The following is a 13994-nucleotide window of genomic DNA, read 5'->3' on the forward strand; positions in this document are numbered from 1 at the left end:
AACCACACACATGGTTAGCATGAGCACTCAAGAAATAGCTGGATGAAATGTAACTACTAAATGAACTTGATGGCTTGAATGGCCTCTTCTCACTGTCATTTTTATTTTATATTATATTTATTGTAGATTTTATCATAGGACATGCATGAATGTCTAAGGAATGTGATATTCCTGTGATTTATATTTAAATGTTGCTGTCACTTTATTAGGAAACTCCCATTTTTAACTTCCTACAGTACGTTACTGTATACTGGCGTGTTTTGCGTTGCTGCTGTTTGACTTTGGAGATCCTTAGATAGAAACTTAGAGGGAAGCACTACTGAAGTCGCTGATGGTGAGAAACAGCCCCATAACATACTACCAACACCATGTTTGACAGTAGGGATAGTGCTGACTGGGTGATGTTGCTGTTCTGCCCATCCAGCAAGCTAACAGACGTTGATCACACCTCAATGCACCTGACTGTCAGCTGGTTGCCGTGGCTACCTAATCAGACGGGAAGCTTGATTCACCTGTGTGCAGTTTACTGTCTTGTTTGTCTCAGGTGAATCGGGTTATTTAAGGTTTGCCCTGTCAATGTTCTGGGCTCTGTTGCAGTTTTGACTCGCAAATCCCTAGATCATGTGTTCCCTAGCTTGGGCTTTGCTTGGATAAATGTCCTGACTTGTCTTGAGCTCATTCCTGGATCGCTCCATGTCTGTTACACTTGTTTACTCGGCTTCATCCAGACCTGGTCTTCTGGATTTTCCTTATATTCTTGCTTTTCTAGACCTCAGCCCTGGACTCTGTTTTGCCTGTTTCCCATGTTTAGCCTGCCTGTGTTCCTCCGCTTTCACCTGGGGTCTTTTGATGGATGGACATAAAACATGTAAACGCATATATTCGTATGACTGCCTTAAATTGGGGAACTTCATCACTTCTGTAAACATAAGTACAGTGTGTGGGGGGAAAAACTGATTGCTGTTTTCCTTAAAAGAAGCTTGGGAATCAATGACACAACTTGCAGTAAAGTAAAGTTGGAAAGATGTCTGCGTCTGAGAATGAGTATGAACAACTACTCAGGGACAAGTAAAAGGTTTATTTCATTCTGAAAAGAGAAGAAAGGAAACAACGTTTTGGCTGTGGATCCTTTTGGAGGTTTCGGCAATAATCACACCTGAAAAAGGCTCCACAGCTGAAACGTTTCCTTTCTTGTCTTTTCAACAGGGAATAAACCTATTACTTGTTTTCCTTCACAGCCTATGCATGCTGACGCAGCTCCCTACTTGAACTACTTCAACTACTCAGGGATGTGCTATGAGAGGAAATTTATGAGAAGGAACAATGTGATATCCCAAGCTTTGGCATGAAAAAAACAAGCAAGTGAGAGATTGAGGCATTTGGAACTGATCCTGTGGAATGAGAATCCCTGGCAAGCGAACTGAAACAAGTGCTGTCTTGTTTGCTGTTCTTGTTGGATTCTACCAGGGAGTCAAAGTCTGTGCCAGGAATAGGCTCTAATTGCTCGAAGAGGAAAGAGTATGGAGGCAGCACGCAGTTCTCACAGTGTGAAATATACACTTATAATTACAGCTGAAAATCATGCAAATCTCAGTGGGTTGTTCAGTTGAGAGACAATGCAAACCTTCTGTGCTATAGATGGTAGTCTCCACCACCTCTCGTAAATGAAAGGATGGCAGAGGTCTGTTACTGAAAAAGTTTAACGATGAAAATGAGACAAGTTTTAAATTGCTTTCCTACTTCTACATCTATGAGATCTTCTTTTTAATGTATTTTTTTAAGGATCCGCAGACCCCAACCTATTTATCTGAAGTAAAAACTTTGTTGTATGTATTTGCAGTACAGTACTTGCACAAGCTGTCTTGTTGTGAATTTTCAAAATGAAAACAACTTACTTTGGCAATATATTCCTTCTTTGTGTAGTCCTCGTTCTCTGGTACTTTTACTGGGGGAATAATCCACTCTCTTTTTTGCCTCATTAGTTGCACATTTTCCCTCGCTTCCACTTGTTTTTGGAAAACCTTTAAATATAAAACACAATACATAACTTGAATATGTATTTCATCTCGATCACATACCAGTCAGATCAGGTTCTGGAAAAGCGTCAGTAGTGGATTGAATAGTCATGTATCACACATAAGTAATATGCTCATTTTCTAAAGCATGTAGACACCCTCTGCTAGTTGACCAAATAAAGGTATTTAATGATCACGTTTATCATTTTACAGACTGATGTGTGCTCTTATTCATCCTTCCATTTTCTAGCCACACTTCTTCCAGTTCGGAGTCGCAGAGCTGGAGCCTATCCCAGCAAGCATCAGGCACAGGGCAGGACACACCCTGGACAGGAGGCCAGTCAATTGCAGGGCACACACCACAGCGAGTTTTCCCAGAAGCCAATTAACCTACCAGTATGTCTGTGGACTGTGGGAGGTAACCCACGTGAACATGGAGAGAACATACAAACGGAACCCAGGCCCCAGAGCTGAGCAGCAGCAGTGCTACCCACTGCACCACCCGAACGTATTGAGACAAGAAAATAATATTGTCAATGGTTTCAATCATCTACTGCTTATGATGGATGGATGCCTTTTCTTATAGGGCATTATTAATGGCATTTCACTAGCTCTTCAAAAGCTTGTTTTCTTCTGTACAGTATTAATTTATATTGATTTACCAACAGTTGTAAAAGTTTCACTTCTATCGGGTTTTTTTCAGGGTTTTTTCTGCTAGGCAAAATATTTGGAGCATATAATATCCAACATATTAAGAACACAAATGTGTTATAGTTAATAATAATCTGTGTTCTAGAAGGTGCCTTTTAGGGAAAACAAAAACTCAAAACATGGTATAATAAAAAATATACTAACCAAAGAATGAAAATATATCAATATACAATATTGTATAAGGTGAGATTTGGAAATCAACTACGGTCAATTACTCTTTGATTGTATAACAATATAGTCAACTGCTCTAACAATTCAGAGATATCGCAAAGGAACATGCATTAGTCAACCGTTGCCATTATCGCCAAAAGAAAACCATGTTTTGTTTGCTGCATGTATGAACGTCCTGTGTCAGAGCAACACAATCGACAGTAATACATCTGGGGGAATCAATGTCTATTGTACGTAACAAGAAGGTGGCAACACTCCACAGCCATAAGAAGCTGCTAGGTTTGATCAACGGTTATGTTCGTAGATCAAAACAAAGTGGACCATTTAGAAAAATGCCATCCAGGTACAGTAGTTCTCCTGCCTTGCACCCGGTATACAGTAACTTTTGCAAACATAATGTATTCACTTTTAATTTACAGTACAGTTGTTCAATAATAGGAGAGCTTGCTGTTGCATTGGCTATAATTCCGGTTACTGCCACACAGCTCTGCGGTTGTGCTCCTTGTGTCTGCACAGAATGTCTTCAGGTGCTCCACTTTCCTTCCCCTCCTTCCTCTTTCCTTCTCTTTGAATCTGCTTGAACCCCGTCATTCAAGAACCTCCCAGATCCAAACCACACGAACCCCCCGACACAGTTCCAATAAAGTAAAAGGCTGATTTTCTATCCAGGATGATTTCAAGCTCATCAAATTGCACTGAGCTGTACAGTATGTGTGTGTATAAATATATAGAATATAAAATAATTTTAACAAATTCATAGTTATTCTAAGAAAAATGACTCAATCTTTTTTGGGTAGCAGGTAGACTAACATTTTATTGAAGAGACTAGACATAGGTAAATTCATATTATAATAACTAACATTTGACGTCAACATGATTAGTTGACATGGGGTCTCCTGGGAATTCTGGACACTACTAGAAGCATGCAAGCTGTGAATTTTGCAATGCATGCCTTGCACACGGTTGTAGATTCTGTCCCACTTCTCTTAGAGCTAGCCATAAATAGCGAATCGTGAATGACGGTTATCCGAGAAGAACAATAGTTTGAAAATGTGCAAAAAACATCATAAGAGGGACGAAAGCTACTAAAAATGCCTCCATTCTCAAGGCAATTCAAGCCTTCACTCATATAGACTTTGTGAAGGGCTGCTTGTTAACGGCATGTAGAAAACTCTACGTACTGTATATGCTACTGATCTAAAAAAATCAGTTTGAATCATATGCTGGTACAGGGAAGTGTATCAGACTGGGTTAAGGTCATCATATGTGAGTGGAAAGATGTGTCAGAATTGATTGTGTTTGTCCTTGGCAACAGATGAAATGGTGAATACGTCTGTGGTTTATTAAGAACTAGTGGGGCTGGCATCACCTGAAGTGTGAACCACAGACTTGGACCTGTTTAACTGTCTCTGGCAGTGAAATATTCTTCGACTTGGATTTCAATGAGAAAACAACAGCCCTGTCATGAAGACAGCGTAATGGAACAATTATCTCTGACAACCCAAACTCATAAGAAAGAGACCAGTCAGCCCATCTCACCTGACAAGCAGGCAGTAGCTCATGGAGCTCACTCACGCAGTACTGCGGTATTTTCACTTGAGAGAAGTCTGTCTGGGGAGTCTGTGATGTATTGACTGCGGTGGGTACCAGGGAGGGGAAGGAGGTCCTGTTTGTCATCCTTGTGAACGGAATTGTCTTTCATTAATTGTTTTGTTTTTGTGAGAACATAATAAATATAGATTTGAAAAAATCGGTATGGGGAAAGATCTTGATGTCTGCCTTCCGAAGAAGAAGCGACTTGTGTCTGATTGTGCCGAACAAATCGTATGATGACATGCCAGACAGGTTGATATACTGTGCCTGCAGTGAGGTGAGCTCTCTTCCTTTACTGGCTTCCTGCAGGCGTTTTCCAATCGCAGCTGTGACTTGGGTCTCTATTGTCAAGGTGCTGGGAAGCTCGAGGACTAATTCAAACAGCAGTACTCACACTTTCAAACAGATGCTAAAACAAACTGAGGTTCTTGGCTAACTTTTTCCTATTTTCTCCCCAGAAACAGTGAAATCATTGCTGTCGGACTGCAGTGGAAGCAGCGACTAAATTTGAACAAAAAGGCCATCTTTCTTTCTACCTATGCATTGATTCTGAAACTTAAGATGTAACGAGGAGCCCTGCGGCTTACTAAGCTTTCAACGGTGTATTCATTTGCAAGTGCGTCTGTTCTCTGTAGAATATTTGCAAAGGAGAACACAGTAATAGTTTTTCACATGATATCGTTGAATCTGTCACACATTTGGCAAAGCAGAAAATGAAGCCTGCCCTAATGAAATTGGTATTCCATAAGCAGTATATAATTTCTCAATAATCTTATACAGCATCCTTTGGTAAATAGGACATTTATTTTGGTATTGTTTCCAAATCCAGTCCTGAGTTCATGCTGAGAACAGGTTTTTTTTCTATTCCTTTGCAAAAGTGTTCAGAGAAAATCACTGCTGGCTGGTATTTTCCTTCCACTACATTAGGTCCCAAAACAAGATTGCTTTAAGCCTAAATCAAAAAAACTTTTTAAAAGTTTAAAGACTAAGAGGGGACCTGATACAAGTATCCACATTTCTCAAAGGCATTGATAAAGTCAGTCCAGCGGACATCTTTTGTATTAACAGGGAAAATTGAACCAGAGTGCGCAAGTTGAAACAATGTGGAATGATGTTTAAAACCAAGAACTGAAGTTACTTATTTACACAAAGGGTGGTGGGAGTGTGGAACAAGCCATGTTACAGAAAGTGGTACCCTGGTTTCTGTCAAGAAATGGCTGGATGAGATCACTACCAAGCGGGCTAGACAAGATGAATGATCCCTTCTTATATTATTCTTACACTTGTATGTTTAAATCAATACTGTGACAGCTGGATAATAATAATAATCGCTTACACTTATATAGCGCTTTTCTGGACACTCCATTCAAAGTGCTTTACAGGTAATACATTAATCATAAAACCCTGCATTTGCAGAAAAAAACATTAACCTTTGTGTAATATACATGTGTTTTGTATTTTAATATATTAAAATGGCACTCTCTGGTTGCGTTATTTAAAAAAACAACAAAACCTACTATGTTCGAGACCCTCAGAATAATTTGGATTATCAGTCTGGCCCTTTCGGCAAAGAAAATCTGCACCACTAAGGTTATCATAGTGTGACAGGGAGGTGAAGAAAGTTGTATATTTAATGTATAATCACCTCCAGAACACTTAACAGGGCTAACAGGGTATTCTGATGTCCTGCTCCTATGAAAGACTACTTTTCAATCTTGGATTTCAAATGACACTCCTGATATGGAGGTTCAGACCCTGAAATTAAATATTCACCTCGGTCATTTGTTCTGTATCTGTTATCTGTAACACTGTATACTGCTTCATTAAATTACAGACCTTTTGTGTTGTTAAGTTTCCCATCTCTCAATGTCTCAATGCAAAATACATTTACTCTATAGGCGACGTGTGTGTAACCCCACTTGCAACCAACTGGCAAAATATATCACACATGCACTGTAGTGTACATTGTTATGTTATTTTTTTATAAGAGATTTAAAGAAACCTTTGTTCAGACTTGGCTGTTCCCGGTATTTTTCTCTGAGCAAGTCATTGCTCGTTGTGCAGGTTTTGGTAGATTTGGGTGTTACACCCTCACGCCCATTAATTAAGGAGCTATCCAAGATTAAAGTGCTCCCGCTGAAAAATAAACGTGTTTATTTTCCACCGATATACAATCACATAAACTGCAGTTGTATGTGCTTCTGTGGTCTAACTCTACAGGTACTTAGTCTGGAAATAAACTCTATCAAGGCAATCGTTTCCCAGAGCAAAGGGGACATCGGAGTTTCCACTGGTGTGGCTTGCCAGTACTGTAACTACAAAGATTAATTGATGCCAGATAATCGATCCCTACTTCATTTAGCCTTTCAAAAGAAATATCGCTCTCGTAGTCCTGAAAGACCACCTTTTAGAGTAAAGCAGCCTACTGTAATTGGGTTTTAAATGCTCAGAAACTTAGAACGGCTATATTTTAAATATATGTAAATTGAAAACCATTATTTAACGATTGAATCTATGCTACAGTACGTCTGCTGTCCTACTGTATATTCAGATCATAAATGCAATGACAGAAATGTCATTTATAACAAAAGCTGACAACTGAATTCCTCACAAAACTGTCCTTGTATTAGTAGCATATGATGCTTTGCACTGATCTTGTGATCACTTTCCTGTTTTGAAAGTACTGTAACTCAGAAACAAAGGAGCATGAAAAGTGTTCTAGATATATCTACCAAACTGTAACACAATACTGTACACTTGTTACCTAACGTTTTAAGATAACAATTAAAACTTAAGCAAAAAATAAAGAAATTTTATAGTGTGGTAAAAATGGATGAATAAAATGAAACATCCTTTTCTTCACTCACCGGTAGCATTACAAGTAGCCACAAGCCGACACCTGTAAGAGAGGCCATGGCTGGTCAGTCTTCCGTGGGAAACTGTCTTGCTGAGTGAAAATCCAGCAGGGTACGATTTCTGAGTTGATAACGCGGTGTCACGTTAGAACAACACTTTATTCTAAGGTGGTTCTTTGTTAAGTATAATAAGCAGCAAGGTGGTGCTTAAGGGAGTTTCCCCATGTTCACACCCCAAAAGGCAGGGCCGGTAACCTAAGTTTTTCCTTTAAGTTTTTTTTAAACATTTAATTACCTAACACTGTCATTCCTGATACATAATTATAGGAAATGTCTGTTTTCCTCACGTATATAGAGTCGGTAGAACCACACATTAGAAGTCTATTTTTCATTAATTTAAAGTATTCATGCCATACGTTTGTGCGGCGGGGTGATGTCAGTGAAGTCGAGCCGGCAAAGGAGAATGTTAGGGACCGGTCGATATTGTAATAACATTGTGAAGCGGTGGCGAAACTATACAAATGTGCGAGGCTGCACTGTTGTGAGGTGTATTCGGAGAATATTTCACTTTTCGCGCAGTTATACAAATAATTACTCCCCCCACCATACACATTTCAGGTCTAAGTAGCAGCCTCCTGTTTCTAAACAAAGTTATGCTGGAATTTATCAAATATTATTTCTTAAACTTAACGTTTTAGTTCTTCAAATGTGAACTGAAGATGACGTGACACATTTCATGATTGCAGCTGAATTTGGAAATAGTGATTATTATTCAGAACGATACATAGCTCTACAACCGGGCTCAGGCCCTGCTACAGTAGGAGGGTATTGAGGAAGAGGTGGACGGAGCTTTGCTTCCCTCACTCCAAATGGAAACAATGTCACCTTATAATTCCTGCACTTGCTTTCGGGAAGGAAAATGCAGATCCTCCTACCCTTCTTGTTTTTCTCCTTATGGCACGACATGTTTTTTTTCCCAACAGCCCCGTGGAACCTGGCAGGGCAGAAACTGTTTTTACAATGTTCTGGGTATTCCCATCGCCACGACACCTCTTTTTGGAAAGTCGAGTGTTTTATGTTTGGAGGAAAAAGTAAAAAGACGAAAAAGACGTTTTCCATCCGTTTAGATCAAGCAAAAGCATAGATTCTGTGCAAGGAAGGATTGTGCTCGCAATCAAAGTACAATCAATCAAAAATCAAAGTACTAAGGGGACTGTTCGACTTTGTGACTTCACCCTTCTTGGAAACCACATCGGTGCATGTATTCACAACACGTTCATTTCACTTCATCTTCACCTCACATCTATTTTACACTGTTTCTGCCTTTCTAAATTCCAATATCTGCCTTCTCCTGCACAAACACACGGCAGATAGCCATCCCCATTGCACAATGTACCATTAGGAGAAACTATAAAAAAAAGGGTTGGAGATTCAACACAAAGTGTGAAACAATAATTGAAATGCACCTATAAAAATAATAAAAAAAAATATTAAGGTTACTATATAACAATGTGAATGAAACGGAGCATTTGACCCCATTACATTTGATTACTCATTGCCTGATGTGATTATTAATTTCTTTGAGCTGCCTGGTTATAATGTATGACAAATACGGGAATCAAGTCAGGGAACTGAGTCACGTTTGGCCCTGAGTTCCTCACTGCTGGTACTCCTGAGTTCCAGGTGATACGCCTGAGTTCAAAATGACAAAGACTAATCAAACCCTTAAGTCGAGTGCTATTAGAAAATGTCCCTAATAAATGAGATTTGTTTTAAAGACCCAGTTTACTGTAATCCTGAGGACACAAGCCTGAGTGAACATCTTTGGGAAGAGTATTCAAGACTCAGAGGCATTTCGTGACATACATGTAAGAGCAGTAGAAGACTAGAACAAGTTAGCCGTGTCGTTGAAGCTTAAATCCCAGCTCTCTTCAAGGAACAGCTAGATGAGATCATTTACCTAGATGGCCGAAGGTCTTCTACTGTTTGTAACCCTTCTCATGTTGTTAGGTTTTTGGAATTTAAGAAATTGAATGCAAACGGAGCTAGCTGTCCTTATGGACCATAGGCGAGCTCGACGGTGTTTTGCACCTGTGTTTGTACATCTTCGGTTTGCAAACCTTTTGGGAATTGTTTGGGTGGATAAAAAGTTTACAACATTTTTTTTTAAATTACAGTAAGTTAAGTTAAGACACATTTCTGTTTTTTTTTCTCAGTGTCCTGGTAAAAAAAAATATGTAAAATTAAGGTACTTCTGAAACCCAGGACTGCAAAGAGAAAAGAGTTAAAAACTCAAATTAGGAAAATAGTCATTAGGAGCGTTTCGGCCGTGGAGCCTTCTTCAGGTGTCCACACCTGAAGAAGGCTCCACGGCCGAAACGTTGTGTTCTCTTTCTTCTTTTTTTCAGCATGGAATAAACCTATTACTTGTTCCTTTGCAGCCTACGCATGCTGACGCAGCTACCCACCTAAACTAGTCATTAGGAGTGCTGTTGGAATGAAAACCGGCTGCTGCCATAGTTCTCAGGGATATAGAGCGAGCAACTGTCTCTAGACTGTTGCTGTACATCTCTCTACAGCAGTAGTCTGGTTTAGTATGCCATCTGGTCTGAGATCATAGGACTCCTGTATTTGGCCAATATAAGATAAGACCACTTTATTGGCCATATACAGTTTCTTGGATTAGGAATTTGTCTTTCCACATACCCTAACTTGCTCTCCATGAGACACACAGACAGGGAGAGAGAAGCTTGGGGTCAGAGCACAGGGTCAGACATTTATACAGCACCCCCGGAGCAGCTGGGGTTAAGGGCCTTGCTCAGGGGCTCAACGCAGTAGGATTCCTTTGTCGGCCGCAGGATTTGAACCAGCAACTTTCCAGCCACAGGTGCAGATCCTTAGCCCCAGTGCCACTACAGTATATGATTCATTTTAAACAGGCCATGCTTTGAAAATGTAATGTTAACGACAATCAAAGTATCATTTTACATTTTCCATCCATATAAACTCAATGTTTCGTATAAGATCAGACTGGGTGGTTCTGTTTTATACTGTGTTTATTATTTTAGCCCCTGTCTGGGCCTTTCAAATGAGTCATTATTATGTGAAATCAGCTGAGTCAGGGAAAAGGAGTAAAAGCCAGGTTAATGTGCATGGAGTGTACTGTAGGTGATAAACAGATACGGGGTGCGTAAAATAGTCAGTGATCTACAAATTTTAAATACTGCTTTCTAGCATACTTTAAGCTTAAAATATCATTTTGAATCCATAGAGCCCACATGTTCCACATTTTTGAACCAATGCCAACTAGTTTTGGTACTGAAAACTACTATTCGTGAAAGTAGGCTCGGCGGATCTATGATCTATGAGCTTTGGTACTTTGCAAGTGAATTAAGGCTAATGTTTTTTTTCATACATCTTCTGATAGCCGATAATACATTAAAATGAGTTTTTTTAGAGCGGATTAGCAAAAGGAAACGAGACCAAAGCCTTGAACGATATTGTTGTACGTTGTAAGGGGTGAAACTGACCTCTGTGTCGATGGTTAAGACTTGTGTTGTTGCCCGGGCAACTCCAAAACAAAAAGGGTTTAAGGTGTGTAGAGTCATTGCAAAGCACATCTGATTGTACAGTACGTCAGGTTACACTCTAGGTATCTGAGAACAATACAGTTGAGTGTTAATACTGTTGAGAACTTGCTGTAGGTATCGCAAGGACGAAGCTGAGTCTGCAGCAGGCACAACAAGTACAAATGGAATTTTTGCTCTAGGGTCATTCAACACACAGGGCGTTCACACTCGTCAAAAATAAGACGCTAAATATGTTGTGCAGGTCGAAGACCTAAACCTTGTAACGTGCACGGGGTCTTTTTTCACAACTAAACAATTTTGAGTGAGAATGTTGATTACAGCACAAATAAAATCCATGCGGCTGGAGAGATTTTTCCCGCTTCCCCGTCAAAGACAGTGAGGAGTCCGTCTCGGGAGTTTAAGGAAGTTTTTATTTCACTCGCACGGGAGCAAAACACACGGTGTATTTTTCTTAAAATACTTAAACTAAAACAGTCCTTAAGTATTTTTTCTGTTATCTCGCTTCCCTGTGCTGATCAGATTGTCAGAGTTCCAGAATCACGCATTTCTTCCTAATTCCCTATTGCCTAAAGATGACTTATTTTAACTCAGTTGGTTAGGTTGGTGGCACGCATTCCTATATAACAGTATAGAATCACATAGCTGCCATCTTATCTCCATCTTATAATACAATATTGCAGCTTCAGCAGAAAGTGTGTACAAAGCTCATAGAGACTCTCAACAATGCAAAGATGTACCATATGCACTTATATAAAGATATTTCAGTTTTGATCTACAGATAAATATAGGGAAAGACATTACATCAAATCTAAATTGTCTTTGCCACTTGTAAGTTCTGTTTCTAAATGGTAAAACGATACACTGAATTTTCTTAAGTGTTTTAAAATAACTATCTACCTCATCTACAATAACTATTCCAAAATAAATCCCAAGTAAAACATCTGTGGAGACTTCTTCTGTTAAAAGACAGAAATAAATCCCAAGTAAAACATCTGTGGAGACTTCTTCTGTTAAAAGAGCACATGGCAGGATACACCCTGGACAGCATGCCAGTCCATCTCAGGGTGGACTGACACAAACACAGTCACAATAGGGTCATTTTCCCAGGAGCCAAATAACAAAGCAGCGTGTCTTTGGACTTTGGGAGTAGACTGACTGCCCAGAGGAAATCCATGTGCACACGGGGAGAACATACAAACTCCATACAGAGAGCACCCCAGGTCCAGAATTGACCCCAAGACCCCAGCACAGAGAGGCAACAATGTTAACCATTGTGCCACCATGTATCCTACCAAGCATTTCATAAAAATATCTTTATTGTCTGAATTGGAACAGAAATTTGTTCATTTAAAAGTCATTTGAAAGTCATAAAACATGATTGTGGTAGAAAAAGGCAAATGATTTAAATGATTCTTCTATAGTTAAGGATATTTGTAAAGTGAAAATGCTCACTTACTGTACAGTAAGTGCTGCAAGCAAATCTTTTGAGTGACATGTTGCAATCTCTGAAATTGATTGAAATTTTAAAAGGCATTATCTGTTCAGTAGTTTGCAATACTGTTGCAAATTTTACTCCGGTTCTCAGACCACGTAATTTAAGAATTAAACTTAAGGATTTATTTTATTTCTATCCTGCATGCTAGAAGTTAAAACTTTACATACAGTAAAAGTCAGACAGAACTCTATAATGTTATTACAGCTATAGGTGATTAGGAAGTGTCTCTACGAATCTGTCAACATCTCCAGCTTCAAATCAAAGGGATGTTTGACAAAGATGTAGAAGGTCAGATACAGTGATCAAAGCAATCGTAATGTTTACCTCAGCTTATTACGTTCTGTGTAAATGATTAAGTGTCTGGGAAGACAGTATATGACTCTGTATCAGGCAGATACAGAACAGGAAAATATCAGAGGCAAGAGCTCTTTGTTCCAGATCACCTGGAAAGACCAGATTGTAGCTAGGTAGCAGAGGAACAAGAAAAGGTCTATTCCAATCTGAAAAGAGAAGAAAAGAAACACAGCGTTTCAGCTGTGGAGCCTTCTTCAGGTGTCAATACCTCAGCCTAGGTATTTGAACGTTGTTAAGGGATCCCTTGGTAAAAATAGCCTCTCCTGGTTTGTGGGTGCATTGTTAGAATAGGGAGATAGGCTCCCATTCATTTAGTGGCATCTGGGCTTACAGAGAAATGTAACTGCTGTGGTTTTCTGGGTGGTTAGGATGTACTGTAAGTCCATAGAGTACTTTATTGTGAATTTGTACATAGGATAACTTGTGCGTTGTATGTTTAAATTGTGTGTAGTTTAGTTTGTGTTGTCGCTATTAATACAATACACTCAGTAAACTATACTGTGCCTGAATTATTACTCCCTTCACCCAAAACTGTGCCAGAGAATAAGGAATTCCTTGGATCTCTTACTATACCAACCACTCAGCTATATTCTTGTCAAAAATCTTTTTATACATTGCAGGGTATGAATATTTATTTTACTTTATTTTACAGATGCACAGGAGTCACCTGGCTTTGGTCTATAGAGTATATCCATAGTGCCAGGGCTGTCATTGACAGGTCATTTCCAGTGCTGCAGCTGTGGTGTTTTCATTTCGACACCGTCTCACCATTTGTGGAAATCCTAAATTAACCATGAAACGAGAATCAGATCAGATCAACTGATTTTCCACATGTAAATGCTCCCAGAACGGTTGTTTGTCCTCAGTGTTAAAAAGCATGCAATTACACAGGAACTGTAGGATGACTGGCTAGAACAGGCAGTATTACTCAGGAAGATTGCTCCTTATGTCATTAATATCTCTTTCTCTTGAATTGCATTGTTGTGTTTTAGGAAAAAAACACGAGAACATTTTTGGGAAAGGAAACAAACCTTTTTTCTCTCCTATGTTCTTCTAACTGCTTTTAGTAATAATGCTAATGAAAATTGTTTGTTGTACTTTTCATTAATTTTTCAAGTATGAGCAAGAGCTTAAGTAATGTTTTGGCATTTTTACAGCTTTAATCCACATAAGACTTCTCGTGAAATTCACAAAAGCCAGCTGGAAAAGA

At 39.2% G+C, this 13994-nt stretch overlaps 1 protein-coding gene across 2 annotated transcripts in view; it reads right to left on the reverse strand.

Moving 5' to 3' along the window:
* The window catches only part of LOC102688792 (desmoglein-2.1-like), a 50436-nt gene that overhangs the window by 14683 nt on the left and 21759 nt on the right, over positions 1 to 13994 (reverse strand). Inside the window, exons 1-2 of one of the 2 annotated variants that reach the window (XM_069191394.1) lie at positions 7358 to 7516; positions 1896 to 2021 (exon numbers count right to left, since the gene is read on the reverse strand). In XM_069191394.1, the coding sequence (XP_069047495.1) occupies positions 1896 to 2021; positions 7358 to 7405 (174 nt within the window). In that variant the 5' untranslated portion in view covers positions 7406 to 7516. Of the gene's footprint in view, positions 1 to 1895; positions 2022 to 7357; positions 7517 to 13994 lie in introns of those variants that run through there. The other variant, XM_069191393.1, reaches the window with a different exon arrangement.

This window comes from Lepisosteus oculatus, chromosome 6 (assembly GCF_040954835.1).
Source record: "Lepisosteus oculatus isolate fLepOcu1 chromosome 6, fLepOcu1.hap2, whole genome shotgun sequence".
In the NCBI taxonomy this organism is placed as follows: domain Eukaryota; kingdom Metazoa; phylum Chordata; class Actinopteri; order Semionotiformes; family Lepisosteidae; genus Lepisosteus; species Lepisosteus oculatus.